At 41.8% G+C, this 25,975-nt stretch overlaps 1 protein-coding gene across 1 annotated transcript; it reads right to left on the minus strand.

Moving 5' to 3' along the window:
• Positions 1 to 906: 906 nt before the first annotated feature.
• Positions 907 to 25,441, minus strand: TNFAIP6 (TNF alpha induced protein 6). The gene is made up of 6 exons (XM_048483332.1): positions 25,290 to 25,441; positions 13,586 to 13,723; positions 11,845 to 12,006; positions 5,092 to 5,320; positions 3,262 to 3,302; positions 907 to 1,551 (listed from the first exon to the last, which is right to left on the minus strand). Exons 1-6 carry the CDS (start codon positions 25,381 to 25,383, stop codon positions 1,391 to 1,393), a joined length of 825 nt encoding a protein of 274 aa, XP_048339289.1. The 5' UTR covers positions 25,384 to 25,441; the 3' UTR covers positions 907 to 1,390.
• Between the last annotated feature and the right edge of the window lie 534 nt (positions 25,442 to 25,975).

Genomic DNA, 25,975 nt, shown 5'->3' on the forward strand with positions numbered 1-25,975 from the left:
GGGAAATACTTTGAGATTTTGGAGGTGGGGCCTGAGGAGGGGAGGGTCTAGGGAGGAGACGGGGGGAATTCAGTGGGGTATAATACCATACAGTCCACTTTCTTAAATGGCCATCTTCTCCAGGTGAACTGATCTCAATTGTAATCCCAGAAGATCTCCAGCCACCACCTGGAGGTTGGCAACCCTATATCTGGAGTCATGTACAGTCTCCTTCCAATCTCCATCCCATTCCATGATGCAAAGGTGGTGGGGCTAGAGAAACTGAAACTGATGTTTTACAATACCAGATCCATCAATAACAAGACCACAATTCTGCACAGTCATTTTGCAGTGCATGGAATGGACCTGGTATGTGTGACAAATACTTGGGTGAGACAGTCGTCCTGATAGAACTGTCTTCCCAAGTATCTTGGTACTTCATCAGTTGTGGACAAACATCATAGGCAACTGAGAAGCAGGTTGGTGCTGCTGTTATTATTTGGTCTTACAGTGGCGTTTGATCCACTACCGTGCCATTTCTGGGTTCCATGGGACAGTCTTACAGTACCTGTTCTCCTTTCTCCAGAACTGGAGACATATAGCACTAGGAGAGAGAGTATAACCACGATACTGTTTGATATGTAGAGTCCCACAAGGGGCAATCTTTTCCCTGATGTTGTTTAATATCCATATGCAATCCCTCATCTAATTGGTATGGAGTTTCATGCTAGGTTGGCATCAGAATGCAAATGACACCCAACTGTACCTGTTGATGGAGGACTGGCCAGATGCTGTCCCTGATACATTGACCAAGTGTTTGGGGGCTGTAGTGGGATGGTTGAAGCAGAGTTGGTTGAAACTTAATCCATAAAAGTCCCATTTTATTCAATGGAATTTACTCCCAGGAAAGTTTTCTGAGGACAGCAGTCAAGGTTTGTTAAATATTTTTATTATCTAAAATCTCAACAATATATCAAAGGCAGAATAGGTTGTGATTAAATGTTTCTTCATAACATTCTGGCTCATAAAGATCATTGTTGCATACAAAGTGGCTATCGGAGAGCCCCTCTGAAGCAGAAAAGATAATTTATTTGCACCATCACCTGGCCCCTGACATTTTTAAACTAAAAACATGAAAAGATGCCAACAAAAAGAAGGCGTTCTGAAGCAAAGAAACAAGAAAGAGTCAAGAGAAGATTCACTGGATGGTGGGAATTATTGGATGGGGAGGGTGTTGCAACTGAAGATCCATTGAAGATAAGAGTGAGCAGAGATGACAAACAGAAAATTATGGGGACAGGAATCCAGCAAGAATCCAGTGGCAACTTCAAAGATTGTAGGGCACGGAAGAGAGACACCTTCCATAGTCAGATGTTTCAGGCTATTTCCCCGCCTTCATATGAGTGTTCTTTCACATCATGCCAAATTTCCCAGCTAAACGATTTGTATTAGACTGGGTAGTTGTATTTCTCCCAATGCTCTTTTTCGGTGGGTCTAAAGCAACATATTTAATCTGAAAGCCTCCTGCTGTGACAGAAGCATCTGATAAAAATTTCAGCGTCATGACATTTCCTAGAGAGATGAAGAAAAGAGATTATTATTGAGAAGCAAAATTGTTTCTGCCCCAAGTTTGATAAAGATTGGATTGGAGGTCCAATTTTATGGACCCCAATTTTTCCTCCTTTGCAAACAACAGAGAATGGATATGATATTCTGCTTGGAGTGGGCATAAAATTGGGCCCTGTTACCCAATCATTACCAAACATGGGGTTCCTTCTAAAGAGAGTCAAAAGAAGCTATGCTGAAAATGTTATGTCTCTACCCCAAACCCAGCAAAATTCCCTTGGACTATAATGGAGCTGATTTTTTTTTCAGATTTCCCCCCAAAATTTAAAAAGAAACCCTTATTGGTATGAAAATTCAGGCATGTTCGGGAATTTCAAAATTTTCCAGGTTCAATTTACTTGAATCTAATTTATTATTATTATTATTATTATTATTATTATTATTATTATTATTATTATTATTATTATTATTATTATTATTATTATTATTATTATTATACACATTACAGCACAGCACAAGTGTCTGGAATTCATCTCTGAATATCGAGTCCTTCCCAAGGACCTAGGATATTAGAGATATTTGCGTAGAATATGTGCAGTTCCTAGAAGTGCTGCTTTCTGCAGCATGTGGACTGATGTTCTGTCCAAGTTTAGGCTTTCCAGATGTTTTTCAAGATTTCTTGGGATTTCTCTTAGAGCACCGACTACTAGTGAGATTACTGTTGTTCTTTTTTGGCACAATCGTTCAACTTCAATTTGTAGGTCCTTGTATTTTGTGATCTTTTCCAGCTCTTTGTCCTCTACCCTGCTGTCAACTGGCACAGCAACATCTATGATCCAAACATGTTTTTTTCTCTACCACTGTTATGTCTGGGGTGTTGTGTGCCAGGTGTCTGTCTGTCTGTATTCTAAAGTCCCACAGTATTTTTGCTTCTTCATTTTCTGTGGTCTTCTCTGGCTTGTGCTCGTACCAGGTCTTGCTACAGGGCAGGCCGTACTTTTTGCAAAGGTTCCAGTGCACCATTGCTGCTAGCCTATTGTGACGTTCGAGATAGTCAGTTTGGGCTATTTTCTTACAACAGCAGATGATGTGCTCCATGGTTTCATCACCCTCTTTGCAGAGACGGCACTTTGGGTCATTGTAGGACTTTTCAATTCGTGTCTTTATTGCATTTGTCCGTAATGCTTGCTCCTGGGCAGCAAAAATCAGGCCTTCAGTTTCCTTCTTTAGAGTTCCCCTTCTGAGCCACTCCCATGTTTTCTTGCTGTCAACCTTCCCTTCAATGTTCTTAAAGTACTGCCCATGGAGTGGCTTGTTTAGCCACTGCTCCTTTCGTGTTTTAAACTGTTGGACTCTATACTCTTTTGATTCTTTGGCTTTCAGCATCTCAGCCTTGTGGACTTCTTTCAATGCTGGCTCTTGACTTTCTTGAATGTATTCTTTCAGGCCTCTTTTCTCTTCCTCTACTGATTATTATTATTATTATTATTATTATTATTATTATTATTATTATTATTATTATTATTATTATTATTATTATTATTATTATTATTATTTGGTTGCCTCTAGCTTTTGGTGCTGAACAATAATATTTACAAAACCTAGGCATCCAGTTAATGGATATCATGTTCCTTTCTGCAGTGCTACTTGAGATACAATTTGTTGAGACTACAATTGTAGTGTTGTCCAAGCTGTGTTTGTGTGCATAGTATTTACCTGTGCTGACAACTGAATCTGGTAGTTCATCTCCGCAATACCTGGAAAACATGACAAGTGATTTTTTTTTAGCCAAACATGAATAAGCCACAATAAAATGACAAGGGACTACATAGGCTACCTTAGATAGAATGCCATCTAAATGTTCCACATATGTAACATTTGCATTTGTCTTTATCTAACAGACACAAAGTAGATTTATATAGATTTGCAGTTAAGCATAATGACATTATTTTCTATTATGTTACCACTGAGCATGTGAATCTGCTTTCACATTGTTGGATTTTATAGTGCTAACCTCATGAGGGGGGCAATGAATTAAGCTGGTCTGAGATTTATCCAGTCTCATTTCTATTTAAAGATGTTACAGGTGTGGCATAAGAACCAGTTGTGAAAGTCTCTCCATGGTACAATGGTAATCAATGTTCAACTGAGATTTATGTTCAACAAATTTGTCATATTTCACTACAATATTATCATGGAGCAGGATTTAAAGAGAAGAAAAAAAAATCAAGGTACAATACTCAGAACTTGGAAAATAACTTTTTGTTTAAAAAAATGTGGTGGGAATTTCTACTTTCTAATTTGCAGGATATTAAACACTTTCCAGGAGAAATAGCTGCATAATAGCTAGGAAACTTATTATCTGAGGAGAGATTGGGATCTTTAAAAGATTCTCCTCTAGGCGGAAGGCAGAGAAGAGCAAATGGATGGTAGAAGATGAAGAAACAGTGAGAAGGGGAGAGAGTTATTAACATTAATTTAACTTGAATTTGGTTTTTGTTAATATCTATGCCGTTACTGCTCAGAGTCTGTGAGACTGAGTGGCTTTTTAAAAATCCTGATAAATAGAATCACATTAAAAGCATTTCAGCAGACAGGAGGATTGCTGCCTGAGGAGCGTAACTGTCTCACCAACCCTTCTTCTACTGCTGCCTGAAATGCACACACCCCACCCCCCTGCCCTGCAAATGCTCCAAGACATAAAATTTTGAAGAATATACTGGGCAACAGGTGGCAGGAGGTAATGAAATCTTGTTTGGTGGACCAAAATCCTTCCATCCACAGAAATGCCCTGTTCTGTCTGTGATCCTGCAGTGCAGGAGACTGCAACCTTTGACTTCAGAGCCAAAAATGGCATAGTAAAAAATCCAATATGGCTCTTTAAAAAGCCTCTGAAACCTGTAAGTTAAGGTCTATCCAAGGTGTGGGTGGGATTCCAGAATAAGCAGTGTATGAAAGTAATGGCAGGCAAAGATTTTTATGAGAGTAAAGTGCTTCTTGTCCTGACCCGGATGGCTCAGAAGCTAAGATGAGTCAGCTCTGGTTAGTATTTGGATGGAAGACCATCAAGGAATTCCAGGGTGACTATGCGGAGGAAAGCAGTTACAAACCACCACTGAACATCTCTTGCCTTGAAAACCTATGGGGTCACCATAAGTCGACTGCCCCTTGATGCCACTTTACATATTCATGAAGTAATTCTTACAGATGTTTTAGAGAGAGGGAGATGACCCAGCCTGATGCAAGTAATCCAAATGTGAACCATGTACAGATTTATGTCACTGCATTATAACTATTGCACAGGGTACTACTAAGTATGTTTAGTCTTATTGTGTGATCTTGTATGTGCCACTTCCGAATAGAGGACTCCCAATGACCAGAGCTCAGACTACAGAAACCCCACATCAATTATATGCAATGTTAAGTTGAATATTTTCAGTGATACTGTCATACTGGCTCATAGTGGAGCTTTCGCTGTTCAGTTATACCAGGTTGCTGATCCCTGCAGTGGAGTGTAGTATATTATGATGAGAAAATACATTTTACCTGCCCACAAAGCCATTGACATCATCATAGCTGTCGTAGATTTCTAAGTAATCAGACATGCAAGATGTATCTTCTTCAAGGTCAAAGTCGATGAACTGAATTTGAACCCGCTGTCCATACTTCACTCTTATATGCCAATAACAGGTTTGATCATTTTCATACTCATTTGGATAGCCAGGGGTTTTAAAGGTATGCTTTGAATCTGTGAAGACTCCACCACAATCTTTTCCTAGTAGGGGAGAATAAAAAAGAATCAGCTACAGTTTCTCCTCTCAGATGTTGAATGAGGCTCTCATTTAGAAGGGATTTGGGGGAGAGACATATGTTTCCCATTCTCAAAAACAGAACAGAATAACCATCATCTGGCACCTCATTCAGACTAAGTGCCATCCCTGTGTAACATTTATTTATATTCAATTTGTTAACAAAACCAGGAGGTGAACTGGTACGGGGAGTATGCACAACTTTCTGTGCATTACAGACAAATCCACGTAACTGAATCTTACTTTCAAAAATGACATTGGGGATAGGAATTATGAGGCAGATAATAAGAAATAAAAGAACCTGATGTTCATTTAGAGACTTTCCCCCCTTTATACTTTCCATGTTCTTCATTTATCACAAAACCCTTTAAAGAATAACAGTGATCTCCCCTATTGTGCTCCAACCTCCAAAATAGGACAATTTTGACAACAATATTATTTACAAAATACGAAAACATTTCTTCAGAACAGGAGGAAGCCATGTTAGCCACCCATTATAAATAACTCAGTTTAATTATACTGCTTCCCACCTGAACAATACATTTGGGAACCATCTAGCTGGCCTCTCAAAGAATAAGGCCAAACAGAAGAGGGGGTTTGACTTGACTGGATCGTAAGAACTGTGTGTGGCCTCTGCCATTTTGTTTTACATTTTCAACATCTGTGGGAGTTCTCCACCCAGAAAGGTCACTCAGCTGAATACGCAGGCAGAACTACACAGATGTTCATCTTGAATTCTCATTGCTTACTACAGAGTAGTGCCCCTTCCACCTGCTTTCACACAGACATCTTATTAAAGCACAATTCTAAAGACAAAACATATTAACCAGGCTTGTAAAACATGATTACACAATGAAGCAAAAAAAAAAAGTCCAATTTTTTCCTAGAATTAAAAAAGTACCAGGGGCATACTTGCCTCTTATAACGAAAGTGCGTTAGCTTCTGGTACAGGAAGGATTCCTGTCAGCTGTTTTAGGAACCTTCCTATTAATCAATTTGTTTTTCGCTGCCACCAATCTGTACTATAGCCCACAAACTGATTTAATGGTCACCACTCTTACTGGGAACACACTCACAGACAAAATCAGAAGCTGGAGGCAGGTTACTTAACTTCAACAAAACTTGTACGTTTATTACTGGCTTAGATGTAGGCTTCTCAGGTAACCTGAGAGGATTTTAAAGCTTGTTGGTTTCAGAGATGTTGTTGGCACTTCAGTTGCAAAACAGTCACAGACACTCGCAGGTATCATTTAGGATAGATTTTACTTCAGGAAATGGTTTGATTTCAGAGCATTACACTCCTTCTTCTGACAGACAGTAGTCCACTGTACCTAACCACTAAACAACACACCCCAGTCTCTGCCCTGTGGGATTCTGGCACACAAGCCTCCCTCTCCCACCATCCAAACTGACCACACTGCCACTGGACTGGGCCTCCCAAGACTGGTGTTGTACTTGTTAGAACAGACTTTAGCCTGGACAGAGGTTTTCTGTCAAACACCTGAGTGGCAGGTGACTCTCCATCAGACTCAGGGCTTCCTGATGTCTCTGATTAGCTTCCTCAGCTACAGAGTCCACTGTCTGACTCCTGCCAGACCAACAGCAGTGACAGATCTCTGCTTGATCTGCTCACTCTGCCAAAACGTACCCGAAGGCACACAGAACCAAATGACCAAAAAGCCAAAAGGCAAAAAGAACCAAAAAGGCAAAGAACCCTCAGCACTCTGGCTGACACTATTTATATTCTTGCCATTTTTTTCCTAGCCAATCAGGGCTGGCCAGGGCTTAACCCCTTCAGGGCAGACTTTCACCCTGGAAACTGAATGCTTTATAAGGGCATTCGTCACACCTCTCACCACACTGAAGCCTGCTGCAGGCCTGCCGGGCACTGACTTCTGCTGTCCTCCCCACCTCTATTGGAGGCCAGCCTGTCAGCAGGGAGGCTGGGGAGTGCAGGAGCTGGTGTCAGGCACCCGTTGAGCCACTCACCGCATCCTGAGTCCACCTCCCAACCTCCCTGCAGGTTTGCAAAGGTAAGTGAGCCGGGGGGGGGGGCATGGGGGGCGGAGCAGGTGTTGCCCCCAGATGCCATTTCCTCCAATATGTCTCTGAAAAGTACAACATATTGAACAATGCATTTTCAATGCTGGACTAATGAGATAAATCAAATATGTTATGGAACATTTCTATTCCTTATAATGCAAAACAAAACCAGCAGATCAACTTTTATATGCCTTTTTACGTGTTACATGTCTGTCAGATATTGGGTCACTTTTATGTATTACGAGACTAGCTTGTGTGTCTGTGTCTGTGTACAACTATTGTTTTGGAACTTCCTATGAGGCATCTTGCATACATTTTTTAACCAGAGGCCGTACATAATTCATCTCCAGCAGCATCTTCAGTAAACATTAGAACTTTGCATCTTATTATTCTAATGGTTAAAAAAGTAGAAGGAATTAGATTTATTTATTTATAATTTGATTTCTAGGCCACCCTTTCTCTGGCGGGCTAAGATTAACTTACAACAACAATCCACACAATTTCTGGAAAAGCACATCCAGTGGCGCCTTGATCAGTTTCTAAAATGAGGGGAAGGGTAATGGGGCAAAAGGAGGTCAGATTTGTTGGAATGTTGTTGCTGCCCTCACCACTGGCGTAATGCCCATTGGGCAAGGTGGGCAGCTGCCCAGGGCATCACCTTGTGGGGGGCATCAAAATGCTGGGTTCGTTTTTGGGTATTTTTTAGTGGTTTTCCATTTTTGGCCTGCAGGGGACGCAGTTTTAGGCTAGCGGCACCAAAATTGCAGCGTATCATCAGGAGCCTGTCCTTATGCTACCCCCCAAGTTTGGTGAGGTTTGGTTCAGGGAGTCCAAAGTTATGGACTCACAAAGGGGGTGTCCCTATCCCCTATTGTTTCCAATGGGAGCTAATAGAAGATGGGGGCTACAGTTTTGAGGGTCCATAACTTTGGCCCCCCTGAACCAAACTGCACCAAACCTGGGGGGTATCATTAGGGCATTCTCTTGATGAGACCCTGAAAGTTTTGAGACTGTGCCTTCAGAAATGTGCCCCCCCAGCCTGCAACCCCCATTGACATCAATGCAGAAAACTCAATGCAGAACAAAGATTCTTGGGCAAATTTCAGGATGTTCTTGCAGGGAGGGCATTCTCGGATGTATCAGCACCAAAATGTTAGGGTATCATCTGGAGACTGTCATGATGGCACCCCCAAGATTTGGTGCAGTTTGGCTCAGGGGGTCCAAAGTTATGGACCCTCAAAAGGTAGCCCCCATCTCCTTAGCAAAGAATGGGGATGAGGCACCCCATTTGAGGGTCCATAACTTCAGACCCCCTAAACCAAACTGCACCAAACTTGGGGGGGGGGTCCCATCAGGACAGTTTCCAGATGATACCCTGACGTTTTGGTGCTGATACATCAAAAATGCGCCCCCTTCAGGAACATCCCAGAAATTTGTCCAAGAATCTTTGTTCTGCATTGAGCTTTCTGTATTGCTGTCAATGGGGGTTGCAGGCTGGGGGGGGCACATTTCTGAAGGCACAGTCTCAAAACTTTCAAGGTCTCATCAGGAGACTGCCCTGATGATACCCCCCAGGTTTGGTGCAGTTTGGTTCAGGGGGGCCAAAGTTATGGACCTTCAAAACTGTAGACCCCATCTCCTATTAGCTCCCATTGCAAGCCTTTATTGGCATAGACAACAGTACAACAATAATAAAAACAGATTAAAAAGCATATACAATACAGGAAATAAATTTTAGGTTGAAGGAAATCTACTGGCGTTTAGTAATTTCCAGGAGAAAGTCTGCCACTATCATACAGAGAGAAGGATCAGGATTGTCCAACAAGTAGTGTAATCTGATTAAATTGGGGAGATCTGGTAAATGTAAAGGAGTAAGATTCATATACTTGGATCTGATTTCCTTGAATCTGATACAGTGTAGTAATTGGTGGGCCAGAGATTCAACTGAGCCATCATTACATGGGCACAATCTTTTAGCCTTTTCTTGCTTATTAAATCTGCCATGTAACAAGGCAGAAGGCATAACATTAAACCTGGTGAGCATTATGGCTATCCTTTGAGCAGGGTTTATTAAGCAATACAGGTAGTATGCCAAGTGGCCCCGTTCAAATGGGAGAGAAAAATACAGGGGGGAGCATGTTTTCTTGGCTGCTGTGATTAGGGTAGAGAACTCTCTATCCAATAGTTGACCTTTTAATTTTCTATAAGCTTCTGAATAGGACAAAGGGCAAAGTGAATTCACTGACAGTCCAATAGAGGCCATTTTTTCTTCAATTATGGAAAACCAGGGGTTGGAATGGGTGTCAGAGAGCAGACGGTGGACCAGGGAATTACAGTCCAAGAGAAAATGAATTTGCAGCCAGAATCTAAAGGCCCTCAGCCAAGCGGCTGATTCCAAGGAGTTTTGACCTAACTCCAGACAAAGGGCTGCATAGGGCACGCAATTTGAGAGTCCATAACCATTTGGACTCCTTGAACCAAACCTCACCAAACTTGGGGGGTAGCATAAGTACACTGATGATACACTGAAATGTTGGTGCTGATATGTCTAAAAATGCACCCCCTGCACGCACCAATATCCTGGTGCAAAAAAAATTTGGTTGTGGTGGAGTGTTTGCCTCGTTACGCCCCTGGCCCTCACTCACAGGCCTGGCAGAATAGCTTCGACTCACAAGCTCTGCAGAATTGTGACAGGTCCCGCGGGGCTTGGGCCTCATTCGACAGAGTATTGGAGTGGAGACAGTGAGAACTTTCCTCATCTTCATGCGCACCCTGCTGACTCCCATCCCCTTTACAAAGCTGAGATCCAGCTTTGCAAATTGAGGGTGGGGCAAGTTCTCCCCATCTTCACAGGCATCTGCTGCCCTACTTCACCAAAGCTGGAATGTTTGGGGGAGAGCACAGTTTAAGTGTTTGTTCTCCATGGAGCAAAGTGCTCTCCTGTGGGTGTATGTGGAGAGGCAGTTCTGCAGGTACTAAGATCCCAGACCTTTCAGGGTTTAAAAAGTTAGTACCAAACCTGGAACCTGACTCAGTACTCCACTGGAAGTCAGTGCAACTGGCAGAGCACTGGACGAATGTGCTCAAGCCATGAGGCCCCCTAAGGATCCATGCAGCTGCATATTGGAGTTGGAGTTTCCGGATCAGTTGGAGTTTCCAGGATGATACATGATATCTTTCTCACTATCTTTTCCCTTTGCCTTGATTTGCCTTTACTGAACTCTGAGAGCTGCACTGATGCTGCTTTGGAACTCAGCCTGCCTGTGGAGCAGCTGTTTTCTTATTATTCCTCCTCCAAAAACAAATTGGCCAATGAACAAATGTTCACAATGGCTTCATAGGTCTCCTGTGTTCAGTTGTCCAAAGGAAACTGGCCCTATAAAGTCTGCCCAAACTTTCCACCACTGGGGGAAAAGAATGAGAAATAAAGCAGTGTATTTATGACGTAAATATCATTGGCAAAGAAGCCTAACACCTTTCGTATTGAGCTCTTAACTAGATTTTAAATCATCATTTGCGTGCGTATTAGCTGGACAACTTGCAGTGATTCACTGTGTCTTAGCACATAATCACATGTTACAGCCCATGCTGTTCTCTTCTTCTTCGCCACAGCTGATCATTCACTGTGTGTTGTTGTGTTACCATGACCTTTTCCCCCCACATGTGATGGAACAATGCTCAATGTAATGAGTATGGAATCTTGCACATTATGGGGGAGAGAGCCATGGCATACCAGTTTGGCTAGTAGCCTCCTGCCATTTATAATGTGTAGTTCTATCTAATAAAATTTGCTCACATGAACACACCTCCCCAAATCTTCATCATCTTCTGGCTTTGACTAACAAAGACCTAAGTCAGTTATGACCAAGATATCCTATATATGAACTTGCCCTATCCATGTGCCTCAACTTTTGAAGTAGATAGGATCCTATGATATGGTCTTGTTTTCAGTGGTGTTGAAATTGCAGAACAACCTCCCATGAGTATCTTATGTTTTCTTTTTTTCTTGTAAGTCCTGAATTAAATTGTGTATATGCTGAACGGGAGTGCTTCTAAGTTTTCAACAGCTAATTTGTTTTTAGTGTTTCTGACTTGTTTCAATAATAGTTCTTATGTGTATTGAATTAAGGGCTTCTTTGCTTTTATGTTCTTAATGTTCTCATGATATTATGTTCTATGTTAAGTTCTTATGTTTTATAGTGGTATAATTTGTATAAGTTGCATTGAGTACTCTGTATAATTTGTATAAGATGCATTGAGTACACTGTAAACCTTCTAACTACAGACCAATACTTGTATTCAAAGACGTTTTAGTGCACTGTTGGCTTATAAGTGGGAAGGCATACATTTTTAAAACAGATAAAATATGAATGTGAGAAAGCATTCTTTCTTTGCCCGTAGGCAAAGAGATATATGGTCCTAAGGGATTTATTTGTTGCACACCTACCATTAGGGTTATAACAATAAGCATCCCATCTCTCACTTCTGTTAAGTCGAAAGCCATAATCCACAATCCCAATCCTTCCAAAACCACAGTTGCTTCCAGGTTTAACAATGGGATATCCCACTCTTCCTTTGGCCATCCAACCAGCAGCACACATATGAAAACCTGTAGTATGAAAGGTAGTGTCAAATGAGTCCAATATTCACTAAGAAAGAAATATTGTGCTTAAACTAATAAGTGTTGTTCTTGTTGCCAAAAACATAATTGTTGCCTAATTGTTTAAAATTGAATTTCTGCCTTAGGCATGGAGAATTCTGTGTTTGGTTCACAGATTTTTTAAGAGTTGGCATCTTTTGTCATTCATAACAGAAGTGATGTTTTTCCTCTGAAGCTAATAAATGCAGAATGAGAGACAGATGTTTACCAGCAATGCAATTCTACACCCTTCTAAGCCTAGTGATTTCAGTGGGCCTAACTTTGGGTAGGATTACACTGTAAACCTTCTAACTACAGACCAACACTTGTATTCAAAGATGTTTTAGTGCACTGTTGGCTTATAAAACAATCCTAATGGGAAATTATTTGATTTCCCTGTCTATTGAACAAAAAGTGAGTACAATCCTACACATACCAAGTCTCAAGAAGTACAGTGAGTAAACCTGCAAACGATTAGGTTGTTAATAATATGGACCCTGGCACCCCCTTGTAATCATGGAGCAATTCTTGTTCCTACAAGAATCTATGCAGTCCATCCCTAACCCCCCCACCCCCAATCCTGTAACCCTCTTCTGCATCTTAACTGTGGAGATGCTTCCTCTGCATTCCTACTGCTAACTACCGTGTTCTTCATGCAAAACATCTGAGATATTATGTGTGGTATTATGTGTGATGCAGGAAAGATATTGCTTTCAACAGTGCTGTAATTTTTACCTTAAACTACAATCTTGACTGCATTCTGATACACTTATGACTGTTTGGGATATATTCTATATATGGTCAACCACAAATTAATGAGTAGCACTGAACTTTGGAACGTTATACAAACTGATAATTTTCTATGTAGATGAATTAGTAGCACGTAAGTGTACTACTGGCCCTTTATCAACCAGTTTTGCAAGTTAGCATTTGGTTGGTTACTGCATCAAAACAATTGCACTTCTCCATTTCTCTTCAAGCAAAAAAGCCCACATTTTGCGGAAGCAGTTTATAACTTCTGAGGTTTCCTTTGATTAGTTAGTAATGCTGATAACACGCGGATTTAAAATTACTTGTAATCTGATTATTTGGGGGGGAGAGTTACCTTGTATTAACTGGGAGTAGGACATTAAGTAGGACATTAACAGTGCAGTCCTAAGCAGAGTTAGACCCTTCTACATCCATTGAAGTCATGGATGTAACTCTGTTTAGGATTTCATTGTTCACATTCCAGTGTTTGTTCCACAAGCATTAAGACTGAACTGGTCTGAATACACATTATTAGCTTCATTGCATTCTCAGCTTTTCATCCATACTGCCAAGAAGTAATTTTTTGTAGTGAACACCATAATTGGCAGGGATGGATTGTGAACAAATGGAGAACAGATGAATGAACAGAAAGAGCTGAGTCTCTGAGAGATCCACAATGTACAACGCTTGTGGTGTTACAATTAAAGGGCACAGCATTCTGTTGCCCAGCCTTTTCCCTATCTCAATGGTGCTTACACTGGAAAGTTCCCAATTCATTCCATATAGCGTCCTGTCATACCTATTTTTCTTGCTGCTTCGAGTTGCTGGTATGTTGCTAGATGCCCACCTTCATATTCACACACTGCTTTTGCCTCTGCATAGGTAAGTTGGTATTTTCCATTTCTTCCTTCTCTGTGATACACTCCGGCTGCTCGCTCTGCGAACACAAAAGAACAGTTTTGATGGATTTTTTTTGCTCTCAAAAGCAAAGGTTTGCAGTTATCATTCTACTTTTCATTGCCATCAATGATTTCTCTGGAGTAGTTCTCTTGGTCGCTTGTGAACAGAAGGACTCAGTCAACGATTTCATGCCTTAGAAAGTCCAAGGTCTGTCTCTTCCAGTGGTCTTTCATGCTGTTGCTGAATGAATGAGGAAAATCATTCTGAATGCTGAAAGTTGTGGTTCTAAAGGATTCATATGAAACTATTTTCATATCCTTCCTTCAAAATAGTGTTCTTGGACAGCATCACAATGGATTTTTTTTTACTCTTGATATAAGTCTGGAAATCCATGCGCATACTAACCTTTTGGGGGAGAGTCAATGGGCAAAAACTGCACATGCTCTTTTAACACTTAGAAAAATATTTTAGTATCAAGAGATTACCTTAGGTTGTATCTACATTACAAATGTAGATTAGTTTGAAGCCCATTTCAGAGGCTGAGGGTATGACCGGAAGTCACGTGATGCAGCAACCTTGCTGAAGCTCCCTTTTCACACATTATGAGATTCCTGGGTTTGGTCTAGTTTCCCACCCTGCATCAGACCCAACACACACACATCTAAGTTGTGGGACTGGATGAAAGAAGCTGGAGTCAATGAGGAGATATGGGAGAAGAGATTACAAAGAATGAACTTACTGCTGTTTGTTTGATAAAATTATGAAGAAAATACAGGGGGGAGGGAAAAAGGGAAAATGTATTGTTTGAAAACGAATGAAGGAGAGTATTAATATAAAATGGAATATTCAAATGATACAATAATTTTTTTTTTAAAAAATCTAAGTTGTGGGTTCTCCTCAATTTGTGCAGATAATTCTGCTTAGAATAGCACTGTTGGTTCTAAAATCAGAATAAAGGCTCAGTTACTTACACTAGCCTTTTTATTCTATGAAGGACCTTACACATTTAATTGTCATCACTGAATAGTAATCACACAGAGATATTCTGCGAACAGCTTGCATTATATCGGAATCCTCTGTCGGGGGCCCCCGGAGGGTTGAACAACATGGTGTTGAAAACTTCTTTTGGCAAATGAGCTAGGATGTTGTGCTTTTCCATGTCCTTACATTCTTCCAACTTGGCTAACATTGTTTCCAAAATGTTCTTGCTTTGGATAAAACAGACAGTGGCATTATGCAAGGAAATGGGAAGTGTGATTTCTCCTGGCTGCAGAAAACATTAAACAGACGAGCCAGTAAATGTTCTCAGCAGGGGCACTTGAAGCAGCAGAGTCACAGAGGTTCACAATTCTGGAGGAAGATCTTTGGAAGCCCCATGTAAAAGTATAGATTTTATGTACATGTATTTATTACTTGTGGTCTGTTTAAATCCTTAAATCAGTGTTTTCCAACCTTTTCAATGTCATGGTACCCTTGATCTCACTCTTCATATCTCACGGTACCCCTGCCATCCTCCCCCCAACTTCCCCTCCTAGTTCCCCTGCTTGCCACCCCCACCTTCCTCTCCCAGGGTGAAGGGAAACACAGGGGTGGGGGTGGGTGGGAAGTGGCTGCTGACCTTGTGGCAGGCCCTTCCCCCTGGGCCAGCTCCATATCCTTGCTGGTGCTGACTGGTGCCTTGCAAATGTGTCTCTCCATGACCTATGGCAGTGATGGCAAACCTTTTTGAGACCGAGTGCCCAAATTGCAACCCAAACCCCACTTATTTATCGCAAAGTGCCAACCCGGCAATTTAACCTGAAACCAGTTGGCTCCCTCTTCCTCCGCCCCACCCGCTCAAGAAGGGGCCAGCCTGCTCTAGCCTGCAGCAAGTCCCGGCGCACCGCTCTGTGCCTGTCTAGCATCTCTGCCTCCTCTCCGCCCCCCCTTCAGGCAACAGCCACCCGGAGCACAGGCACCAAGCACCAGGCCCGCCAGCCGAGTCCTCCCTGCTCACTGCGGTGCCTGCACGTTGTGCTCAGTGCCCAGGCCAGCCTAGATGTGTGTGTGTGTGTGTGTGGGGGGGTGATTTTCCACCCCCCACGTGACAAACTCTGTGTGCGCGTGCCCACAGAGAGGTCTCCAAGTGCCACCTCTGGCACCCGTGCCATAGGTTCACCATCACTGACCTATGGACTCATCTCAGCCAACTTTGAGATCATTTGAAGGCATTGTTCATGTTGACTATTCTGGGAGTATACTGCTGAGTGATGGTATATAAAACATTCAAATAAATGAATCAATAAATGCACTTATTTTCTCAAGTCTATATGGTACTACATTATTTAATTAATTAAATTCCTAACCTATCCTCTACTCACCAAAACAGTGTTTAAGGTTGTGTACAACATAAAATAATGGAATACAATTAAATGAATCATGATCAAATAGTGGTTAAAAAAATAAGCAACTGTCAACGACCTCAATGAAAGTTGGGAGAAACAATGGCTGTTTATTCGCAACTACAACTAGAGGTGTGGCTGTGTTTACTTGCTTGCAACAAGAGTACTTGCTGAGATAATGTCATCTGGCTACCCACAGCACTCATCACAGTGTCACGAAAGGCTCCTCAAAGCTGTCTTGGAAAAGTGTAAGGAATTCAATAATTGGTCAACAAAGGTCACAAACTGACAGATTGAAACTGACATTAGAACTCATTGCACATGATTGGTTGAGTGGGATTATGCACACATTGTAGAAGTGTTTCAGAGGGAAAAACAGCTAAGCATAAGAAATAAGGGTCTAAAGATATTTCAGATTTTATCTGAGTATGAAAGGTTCTGAGCGTCCTGAAGTATTTCAGTGGAGGCTAGTGATTACAAGAGATCAATCTTTCTCTCTTTTCCAGGCTTATTGATTTGTTTAAATATCTCAACTATAGATGATACCTCTATGCAGGGATGTAGGTATAGATTTTTAATGGGGGGGTGTTCAGGGGTAGGGCCAGGCCCCCACCCACCCCTGGGGCGTGGCCATGCCTCCCCAAGCCCCGCCCCTGGCCTCAATGCTTATAAAGGCAGCTCTTCGTGGCCAGGGACAGCAGAGTCCCCTGCCCCGCCCTCCCATGACCCCCACCAGCTGGGGTCCCAGCCGGCAGCCAGCAGACCCTTCTGCCCTCCCCTCTGGGCAGAGGCATAGCTAAGGGAAATGGAGCCCGGTGCTAAATCTGAGGGCCCCCCCCTTGGGCGGCCGCTGTGATGCTGGAATCCACCCCCAAGCAGCATCACTTTCAATTTTAAACACCGAAGGGGGTGGATTTAAAAGGAGAATCTGGGGGAATTTGAAAAGTGCCTGCTGTCAGGGGTGCAATTGTTAAGCTAGCAGCACCAAACTTTCAGGGTATCTTTAGGAGACTCTTCTAATGATACCACTCAGGTTTGGTGAAGTTTGGTTCAGGGGGTCCAAAGTTATGGACCCTCAAATGTGTAGCCCCATCTTCTATTAGCTCCCATTGTAAACAATGGAAGATGGGGCATCTACTTTGTGAGTCCATAACTTTGGACCCCCTGAACCAAACCTCACCAAACCTGGTTAGTATCATCAGGAGAGTCTCCTGAAAAATCTCTGAAATGTTGGTGTTGCTAGCCTAATAAATGCGCCCTCTGCAGGCCAAAAACAAAAATACAAAAAAATACAAAAACACACAAACGGGGGCGGAGCTTCAAACATGCAATGGGGGGGTTGAACCCGAGGAAACCACCCCCCCTGGTTACCTATGTCCTTGCCTCTAAGAAATTGGTCATAGACCCTGGATCTTGGTGCTAGAGAAGGAGATCTGTACAATTTTTCTGGTCAAAAATAATTCCCTCTCAACTGCTTTAAGGTACAGCAAGTTAAAAAAAGGCATGTATGCACCATGACAAATGGTCCATCTATGGAAACTTCCCCCAATTGAGGATTTTATTTCCTTTATCCCAAGGCACCCTCAGGTATGTTTTGGAACTGATTCTGTTTCATATTATAATTTGACAAAACTGAGCTATTAGCCACAAGAATTGGATCAAAATGCTTCTTAAAATTGAAGTATTTTTACAGATCTCACATAATAAAGAAAATTAAGTCAAGAACAAAAACCAAAACCAAAATACAATCCTTTAAACTATAGCCACTAAATTGTTAAAATTATATCCTGCCTGGAGAAATCCTGTCCATTTTAGTAACTATCAGTGCAATCCTAAGAAGACTTTCCTGGGAGTTAAGGCCCATTAAATAACCTGGGGGTTTTGATTAGACCTTCTGAGGATTGTTTCCTGTATCTCTGACATTTGGCATTTAACCATATATATTTTCCTTAATTGCTTGAAAGCACCAATGTGGCAAAGTGGTTAATAGTGGCAGACTCTAATCTTAAGAACTGGATTTGATTCCCCACTCCTCCACATGAAGCCTGCTGGGTGACCTTGGGCTAGTGCCAGGGGTAGGGAACCTGCAGCTCTCCAGATGTTCAGGAACTACAATTCCCATCAGCCTCTGTCAGCATGGCCAATTGGCCATGCTGGTAGGGGCTGATGGGAATCGTAGTTCTTGAACATCTGGAGAGCCGCAGGTTCCCTACCCCTGGGTCACAGTACTCTCAAAACTTTCTCAACCCCACAAGATGTCTGTTGCAAGTAGAAGGGGGAAGGGAAGGCGACAGTAAGCTGTTTTGAGACTCCTTTCAGTAGAGAAAAGCAGGGTTTAAAACTCTTTGCTTCTTTTTCTTCTGCTTCATTCCAGTTTTTTCCCATCCCTCTGCAAAACAAAACCTATCTCTCCTAGAGCAATCCTATGCAAACTTACACCAGTGTGAACCCATTGAAGTCTGTGCTTTTAGACTGGCATAACTCTGCATAGGACTGTACTGAAACCTTTTAAACAGTCTTAGAATGTTTAAACTTCCTACCAGTCATTTTCTTTGATCAATAGGAAAAGAATTTTCTTAAATCTTTTGATCTAAGTTTCCTTTGGGAGGGAAGGAAACATGACATAGCCTTATCTCATCTGATCTCAAAAGCTAAGCAGTGTTGCTACTTGGATGGCAAACTTCCCTTGAAAGCCCCTTACTGTTGTAATGTGATGGCATATATGTACATTTTGCATTTAACCATATACACTTTCCTTGATTGCTTCAGAGCACCAAGCTTCCTTTTCAACCTTGCCTTCATCAGCGCTACAGCCCCAACCCTGATCAGGAACCTCCTTTTCAGGGTCAAATAACACGTCTGGAGATCCGGTCATGAAACTCCAGTGTCATGTGTCATTTGTCTGATACTTTCAGAAGCATTCACATTAGCAATGGAGTGGAACATTCACATACAGGCTTTTGGTACCCTTTCTTCTGTCAAACTTATGTTCTTATGTTCTTCTTATGTTCTTAAACACTGTTTTCCCTCCATTTTTCCCTGTCATGCCTCTAGAGGGCTTTTTTAAAAAATTAGAATTGCTATAGCACTATAAGCATTATAGTGCTGGAGCATAATAATAGCATTATGACAATTACTGTTTTTTTAAGGCTTCAAAATACCACTGGTGGTATAGCAGGAAAAATAACAACCACAAAGAGTGACAGAAGAAAAATTGATTTGATTCAAGTAAACTGTTCTCACAAAATTCATATCAAAAGGACCGACTTTTTCCTTTTAAACAGCTGCTGCCACAGTTAAGTTAAAATTAAGTTTTACTACATTTTAGGGAAGACAAGATTACAGTTACGGTTGACAGTGGAATGTTATTTGCAGTTGCTACAGAAACAGCAACAGCCTTTGTCTTTGTGAAATATGTTGTGGGTGGTCTAGGCCTACTGAGAGTAATCAGAAATGTAAGTTTCTTTTACTGTTAATTCCTTCTGTAAAACTGAATTTGTTGGTACTGATGAAACTTCTGCATTTGTACATCATCGTTGGCTGTCTCCACATGGAGTATTTTCTGCTTTCAAACTGGAACTCTTTTTTTTAAAGCATCTACAGGACATTGTACTGTAATGTTCCTCTTTCCAGGTTTTTCCTGTCCTCTACTCTTTACCAAATCTTCTTTACTCCAGTCTTCTTGGTAAGAATGAAGCCAAGAGCATTATCATGTGGTCTGAACATGAAAGTGTGGAATTTCAAAGATCCTGCCCATAGTTGGGCAGTCAGACCTTTGCAGCCATCCTTTTCCTTGGCGCATAAGTAAAGAGCTTTTTTTTAAAGGCACTCATTGCTATAGCACTATAACAATGACTGATTTGTAAGCCCTCAAAAAGCAGCAGAGGGAAAATGGCTGTGACCAGGGGCTGATTTAGGAAAGGGTGGAGAAAAGTCTTGGATAGAAGCTCCCTTGCCAATACAAATGCCTCTGCATTCATGGCAATGATGAAAACCTCGTGGAGAATTCTTGCTGTATGGGAGCTGATTCTGTTACTCACTTTGATTTGTAAATACATGATATATACTAGGTTGGCTAAAATAACTAAGCCCAGGGCCCCCCAAAATCTTCATGCTGCCAAACCCAACTGTGATAGTTCCTGTCTACTCCACTGTGTTTCTCCTTTCAGCTCTGCTAGTTTTTAGCACCACTGCTTCTTTCTCTCTAGTGACACCACAATTGTCCCTTCTTGTTACCTCCATCAAAGTCCCTTTCTGGAATCCAATGATTTTTCAAGGAGCGCTGAAGTCAATGAACACCAGCATAAGTTCCTCTGTACACACCCCTCACGTTGGCACAAGTGGCATTGATGTCAGTGCTAGAGACATACCGCCTCTTGAGGGGTTTTATTTCCTATTTCAGGATTGTACTGTTAGTAGTTATCTTTGAACCAGATTTGTTTCTTCAGTCCTACATTCCTGCTGGGTGACCTTGGGCTAGTCAGTTCGTTCAGAGCTCTCCCTGCCTCACCTGCCTCACCAGGTGTCTGTTGTGGGGATAGGAAGGGAAAGGACTAAGTAAACCCCTTTGAGTCTCCTTATAGGAGAGAAAGATGGGGTATAAATTCAAACTTATCCCTGTCCTCCTTCTTTTCTTTTCTTTTCTTTTCTTTTCTGGAATTTGGCATTTGTTCTTCTCATTCCTGCTCATATCCTTGTACTCTATGGGTGGGACACACTTGAACTATTTGGCATATGTGGTTCATACGCCAGCTTGGTTCCCTGAGCCTCATCTACCGAGTGTCCTTCATTCCTGAATATACCCACATATATTACTATCCAGAAATCTATACACATTATAGATAACTCTTTGCTGTGCTGTGGACTTTATTTACATCTGTGCATATGCAAACTCAATGCATATTTATAGAGGTGTTTATCCAGGCACCCCCCCCCCTTTCAACTGAGAAATGAGGGGGTTTATTGCTGGCACTGAAGAGCAGGAAATTCCCAGCTGGATGTGATTATGTCCCCTCAAATGGCCAAGAGCTGGCTCTAAAGAAATCATTCTCCCAGGGAGTCTTGGAAGATACACTTCTCAAATGTTCCATGCAGATCCAAAGCCCATCTGTCCATTTAAAAATGTTTACGCTTGCATGTAGAACAACCATAAAAAAGGGATTAATGCGTGGACAGTGAGCCTTTCATGACTGAAATTTAAGCTTGATTGTATCTAGAACATCAAAGCTATGAATTTCAGGAAAACACAAAGGCTAGTCTAGCATACAGCCTCTCAGAACTTCAATTGTGATTTGAGTGTTTGGTTCAGTTGGGATTTGGTTACTCCAATTAAGCAAGGGATGTTCAGCGTGGTTCTTTAAAATTTTATCTAGCTATTAAACAAATACAAGATGTAGTTATTGAACGACGATAGTAGCTGTTGAACAAATACATACTACATACAGGTGAAGCAACAGAGCCCCAACATATTTTTTTTTCAAAGAAAAACAGCTCAAGGAAGATATTTGAACTGGAGAACTGCTGAACAAAATGTTAAAAGGTTCCCCTTTCTACTTCTTCATCCCAAAGTCACCCTTCTCAAGGAGCTTTCCTGGAAAAAAAAATTACATTGGTGTTTTGCTATGCATGTTTGCTTGTCTAAAATTAACCCTAAAACAGGAATGAGAGGTAAGGGTCCAGATATACAACAGACAAAAGGCAATGATCTGTTTACCTTGCAAGGGAAGAAGGTCAAATACATGCTACATTTGGTGATTTCAGAAGCTTTACACCATTTGCATACTTTATCACCTTTTGAATAAGGCTCAAGGCCAAACTAGAAGAGATGCTATATCCAGAACTCCAGCATCTTAAAAAAATGCAGGGATCAGGTGTCCAATTGGAATTGGGACTGCTGCGTGACAGAAGCAATGGTGGTGATGATGTTTGCCCACTTATAACAGAGTTATAGGGGGACAGTGTCCCAGGATCAGGAGAAAGGTAGCTCTAGCTATTGCAAGAAACACTATGGTAAAATCACCATAGAGTTTCCAGTGATGGCTAAAGCTACCTGTGTCACTTCTATAGGAATAGGAATGCTATGGCCAGAACTTCCTATAAGCAGTTGAGGCATTATTTTTATTTTTTATTTTAGGGACGGTTGACCGCTTCCCACTTTCCCCCAACTTTTCACCCACCAATCAACTGAGTATCAGTGGACAAGGACTTTAATTGCATGAGGATTTCCCACCAAAAGCGGGTATGGGAACTCTAGTGATGGTGGTGTTAAGCTTTATCTGTGCACCATTTCCCCATTTTAAAACAGCCCCACAGACTTGCTATTTAACAGCCCCCACAGATCATGGAAAACTGTGCTCCTCCTCTTGCACCACCGTCCTAATCAGAATTAGGTTCCAGCATCCCTAGTAACTGAATTGGTCCTTTATTACATCTGAATTTGTCCTTTATTCACTGTGCTAAATCACTGACTTGGTTAACTCTCAGCCATAGACTGCAAGGTTCTTGATTCAAATCCTATAGTCCCTGACACCATAGACCTGTGCCATGCAACAATGCCAACATTTATCCTGGGTTGAGCCAAGAGACCCCCCAGAGCTGCCAGCTGCACTGCATTGGCCACTTGGCTCAGCTGGCTCCAGGACTGTGTTAATATCCCAGTTCATTCCTGGTCCAACCACTTCATTCAGAAAAGTCTGAAGCCTTCCCCTGGCCTGAGGCACTTTGACACAAGAGCTTTTCCTGTGGTGGAAGAGATGCTTAAGTTGGAGAATGGGTTCTTAGCATGAAGGAAAGCTTTAAAGTTTGCTAGTAGGGTTGTAGGATACAGGAATGGTTAATGGTTTAACACTTAATCAATCAATTAATAAAACATCTCATCAAATGAAAGATCTTTTTCTGTGTGTCTGTCTCTAGTCTCTCTCTCTGACCCTTCTCTGGATCTAGAGGGAGTTAAAGCCAAGCCTGAATTTGGCTAACTTTACATTTTTAAAAAATCCCTAGACCTGGATAGTTTCCTGTCCCTTGTTAAACATCAATTCATTTGTTTATTTTTAGTTAAGGCCAACCAGTCAGCATGAGATGGAACGGAGATGGTGTTATTGAATACATTAAAATTGAGACTTGCTGTACAAAATTGCTGTAATCTTTCTCAATGTCTGTACAGGGTGCACAACAGGGAAAGTTCATTCACTATGTTTTGATGTTATTCATTAACATTGGGGGCATCAAATTTTCACTTTAGATTTAAAAGCAAGCTCTCTGCAGCTCAATCTATATTTTATTATGGGAAAGTTGCTCCGAGGCCTGTCCGATATTTATTTATTTACTTCATTTAGACCCCAGTTTGCTCCACAGTTGGACCCAAAGCAACTTTCATTGTTCTCCCCTCTGTTTTATCCTCACAAGAACCCTGTGAAGCAGATTATGTGACTAGTCCAAGGTCATCCATCAAACCTGGATGGTAGAGCAGGGATCTGAACTCGGGTCACTGTTCTACAGTGTCTGATAAGGGTTTTAAAATATTAACACAGATTGCTAAAGTGGTTCAGCAGGCCAGAAACAGCAGTGCTATGAGAACATACCAGGCTATGTAGCTAATTCATATAGTATCCCATTTTCAGATGTTACTAGAGCAGCATGGAAATGGACCAAATTCTTAAAGTGCTCTAATGATATATTATGGAGAGCATAGCCAATGTGGGTATGATATCGGCTTCCTGTGGGGTTGTCGAACTCTAAGTAGAAATCTGCTTTTACAACTGATCTCCAGACAAAAAAAAATCAGTCTTGCTGGAGAAAATGGCTGCTTTGGAGGGTGGACTCTATGGCATTACATGATTACAGGCTGCTGAGGTTCCCCCTCCCAGGCTCCACCCCGAAAATCTCCCAACCCAGACCTGGCAATCACAGCTCCCTGGAATCACAGGTTTGCAAACAGGGAGCCAGGCATGAAGAGAAAGTTTTCTTTCTTCTTAAATTTGAGCTGCATCCACACATCATTGGATTTTAAAGAGAAAGGAGACCCTGTGCCCTTGAGACCTGAAACAATTGGAAGGGAAAAGGGGGCATGTTTTTGGCTGGCAAAGTGTCACCAAAGGGGAACCGGCAAGGACATAAAACTTTGAGTTACTGTCCAGGGAAGCAACAAGGTCAATTATAGTACAATCCTAAGTACAGTTACATTTTTCTAAGTCCATTGAAGTCAGTGAGCTTAGAAAAGTATAACTTTTCTTAAGTTGCTAATGTTAATATACCATTTTTAAGGTTTTGTTTTGTAAACTGCCCTGCAGACCTGACAGCCCAATCTGGATGGCGAAACAGATTCTGGGAGTAGCAGAGGGTCACACTGGCATCTTTGCCCCCTCTACTGGCATATGGGGAACCCCCGTCCCCCACCGATGGAGAGGGCAAAGATGCCAGCGTCCAGACACTCCACAGCTCTCCGGAAATGGGAGCCACCATGAAGCTATGCTGGTGTCTGAATGAATGCTAGCACCGGGGGAGGAGGGGAGCAGGTCAGGGCATTTCCAGGGGTGGAACCAACTTTAGTCAGCTTCCACTCTGCCTTTTGAGCTGGAAAGCTACTGTCTAGGGCTTTGAGTTACACTACCTGCATAATTGACTGCTACAAGAATGCAGGCAGGGGTGGGTAAATGCACATTAAGATATCATAATATGGGGTAAATGGTATTGCACTGTAGGGTGCAAGTTACAGGCATGCTGTTTTTTGGGTTGCACCCCCAAATTTACCACCATGCTTAGGTCTGCTTATAAAGACATTTATCAAGATATTGTACAGACTGATACATAGAATTCAGCTGCTCTGAAACACTGCACAGCCATTTCTTTAACAACGCATATTTTCCACTTTTTTAATATAAGGAATTTCACATATGTGAATGGTACATATCTTGTGCAGCTGTTTCTTTTTAGGTTCTTACCCTCTTCCATCTCTAGAGGTCTAGCTTTCAATTCAGCTCAAGTTTTCAGATAGTATAATTTCCGTCTCTCCTGTCTAACGGGCATTCTTTCACATACATAAAAAGCTCCACTTAAAAAAAAAAGTAAATTAAGAACATAGGGACAAACCACACAATTATTCCTCTTTTAGTTAAAAATCACAGGAAGGCTATGTCTTTGTACACAGTAATTTGTGCTGTTGATATAAGCAAGAACAGTTCTTTCTGTATCTTAGGGTGAATTGTGAGCAAAATGCTGTCTTACCTAACCAAATCGAATTGTGTAGTACTCCATCCTTAAACCCCCAGCCAGGAGCTCTCTCCCACAGCAAGGCAAAGAAAAAAGGAAACACAATCATGTCTTCTGCCGGAGTTTTTCACAGTCACTGTCGAAGGGGCCTGGAAAAGCCCTGCTTGCAACTGCTTACTCTAGTGAAACATCTGGTTGCCAGACTTAAATAGTATTTTCATTGGTGAGGTCAGCAAGCCTGCACCAATTGAATATGTTGTAGTATTGTTCACAATTAAACCTGATCCCTAAGTTTTGTTTGTCTGACTCATTTTATGTCTCCCTTGCATGAATGTCCAAAGTCTACAGCAGCCAAGTCACTGTTTAGATCCTAATTTGCCAAACCAAACAGAGGCTTTTTTCCCTTCATGTTGCTTACCCTGAAATGGCATGCTGCATTCATACGAATTTGTTTTCCTTGGGTGTAAAGTTAATCTGTCACAAGATCGCTTGGCTGCTTTACCTCCTGGCTATCACTGGGGAAAAAATTATCTTTTCCCCCAGTTGCAAGGAAGCACTAATTGGTAATCACTCGAGGCATGCTAACCAGTCATTCAATAGTCCACGAAGGCTCATGTTAAAACTGTGTTAGTTTCTGAGGAACCACAACCTTCCAGTTAGTTCTTTTCCAGTGTATCAATGGTCATGTGATTGGCTCTTAG

The sequence above is a fragment of the Sphaerodactylus townsendi genome, linkage group LG02 (assembly GCF_021028975.2).
Source record: "Sphaerodactylus townsendi isolate TG3544 linkage group LG02, MPM_Stown_v2.3, whole genome shotgun sequence".
NCBI lineage: Eukaryota > Metazoa > Chordata > Lepidosauria > Squamata > Sphaerodactylidae > Sphaerodactylus > Sphaerodactylus townsendi.

What these genes read in the sequence shown, in the direction of transcription:
- TNFAIP6 (XM_048483332.1), bottom strand. Translation starts at nt 25,383, where the DNA reads ATGATTGTGTTTCCTTTTTTCTTTGCCTTGCTGTGGGAGAGAGCTCCT. An exon ending in CGAAGCAGCAAGAAAAATAG is followed by an intron (nt 12,007 to 13,585) that starts GTATGACAGGAC and finishes TTCATACTACAG; the next exon opens with GTTTTCATATGTGTGCTGCT. An exon ending in AGATTCAGTTGTCAGCACAG is followed by an intron (nt 1,552 to 3,261) that starts GTAAATACTATG and finishes TCATCTCTCTAG; the next exon opens with GAAATGTCATGACGCTGAAA.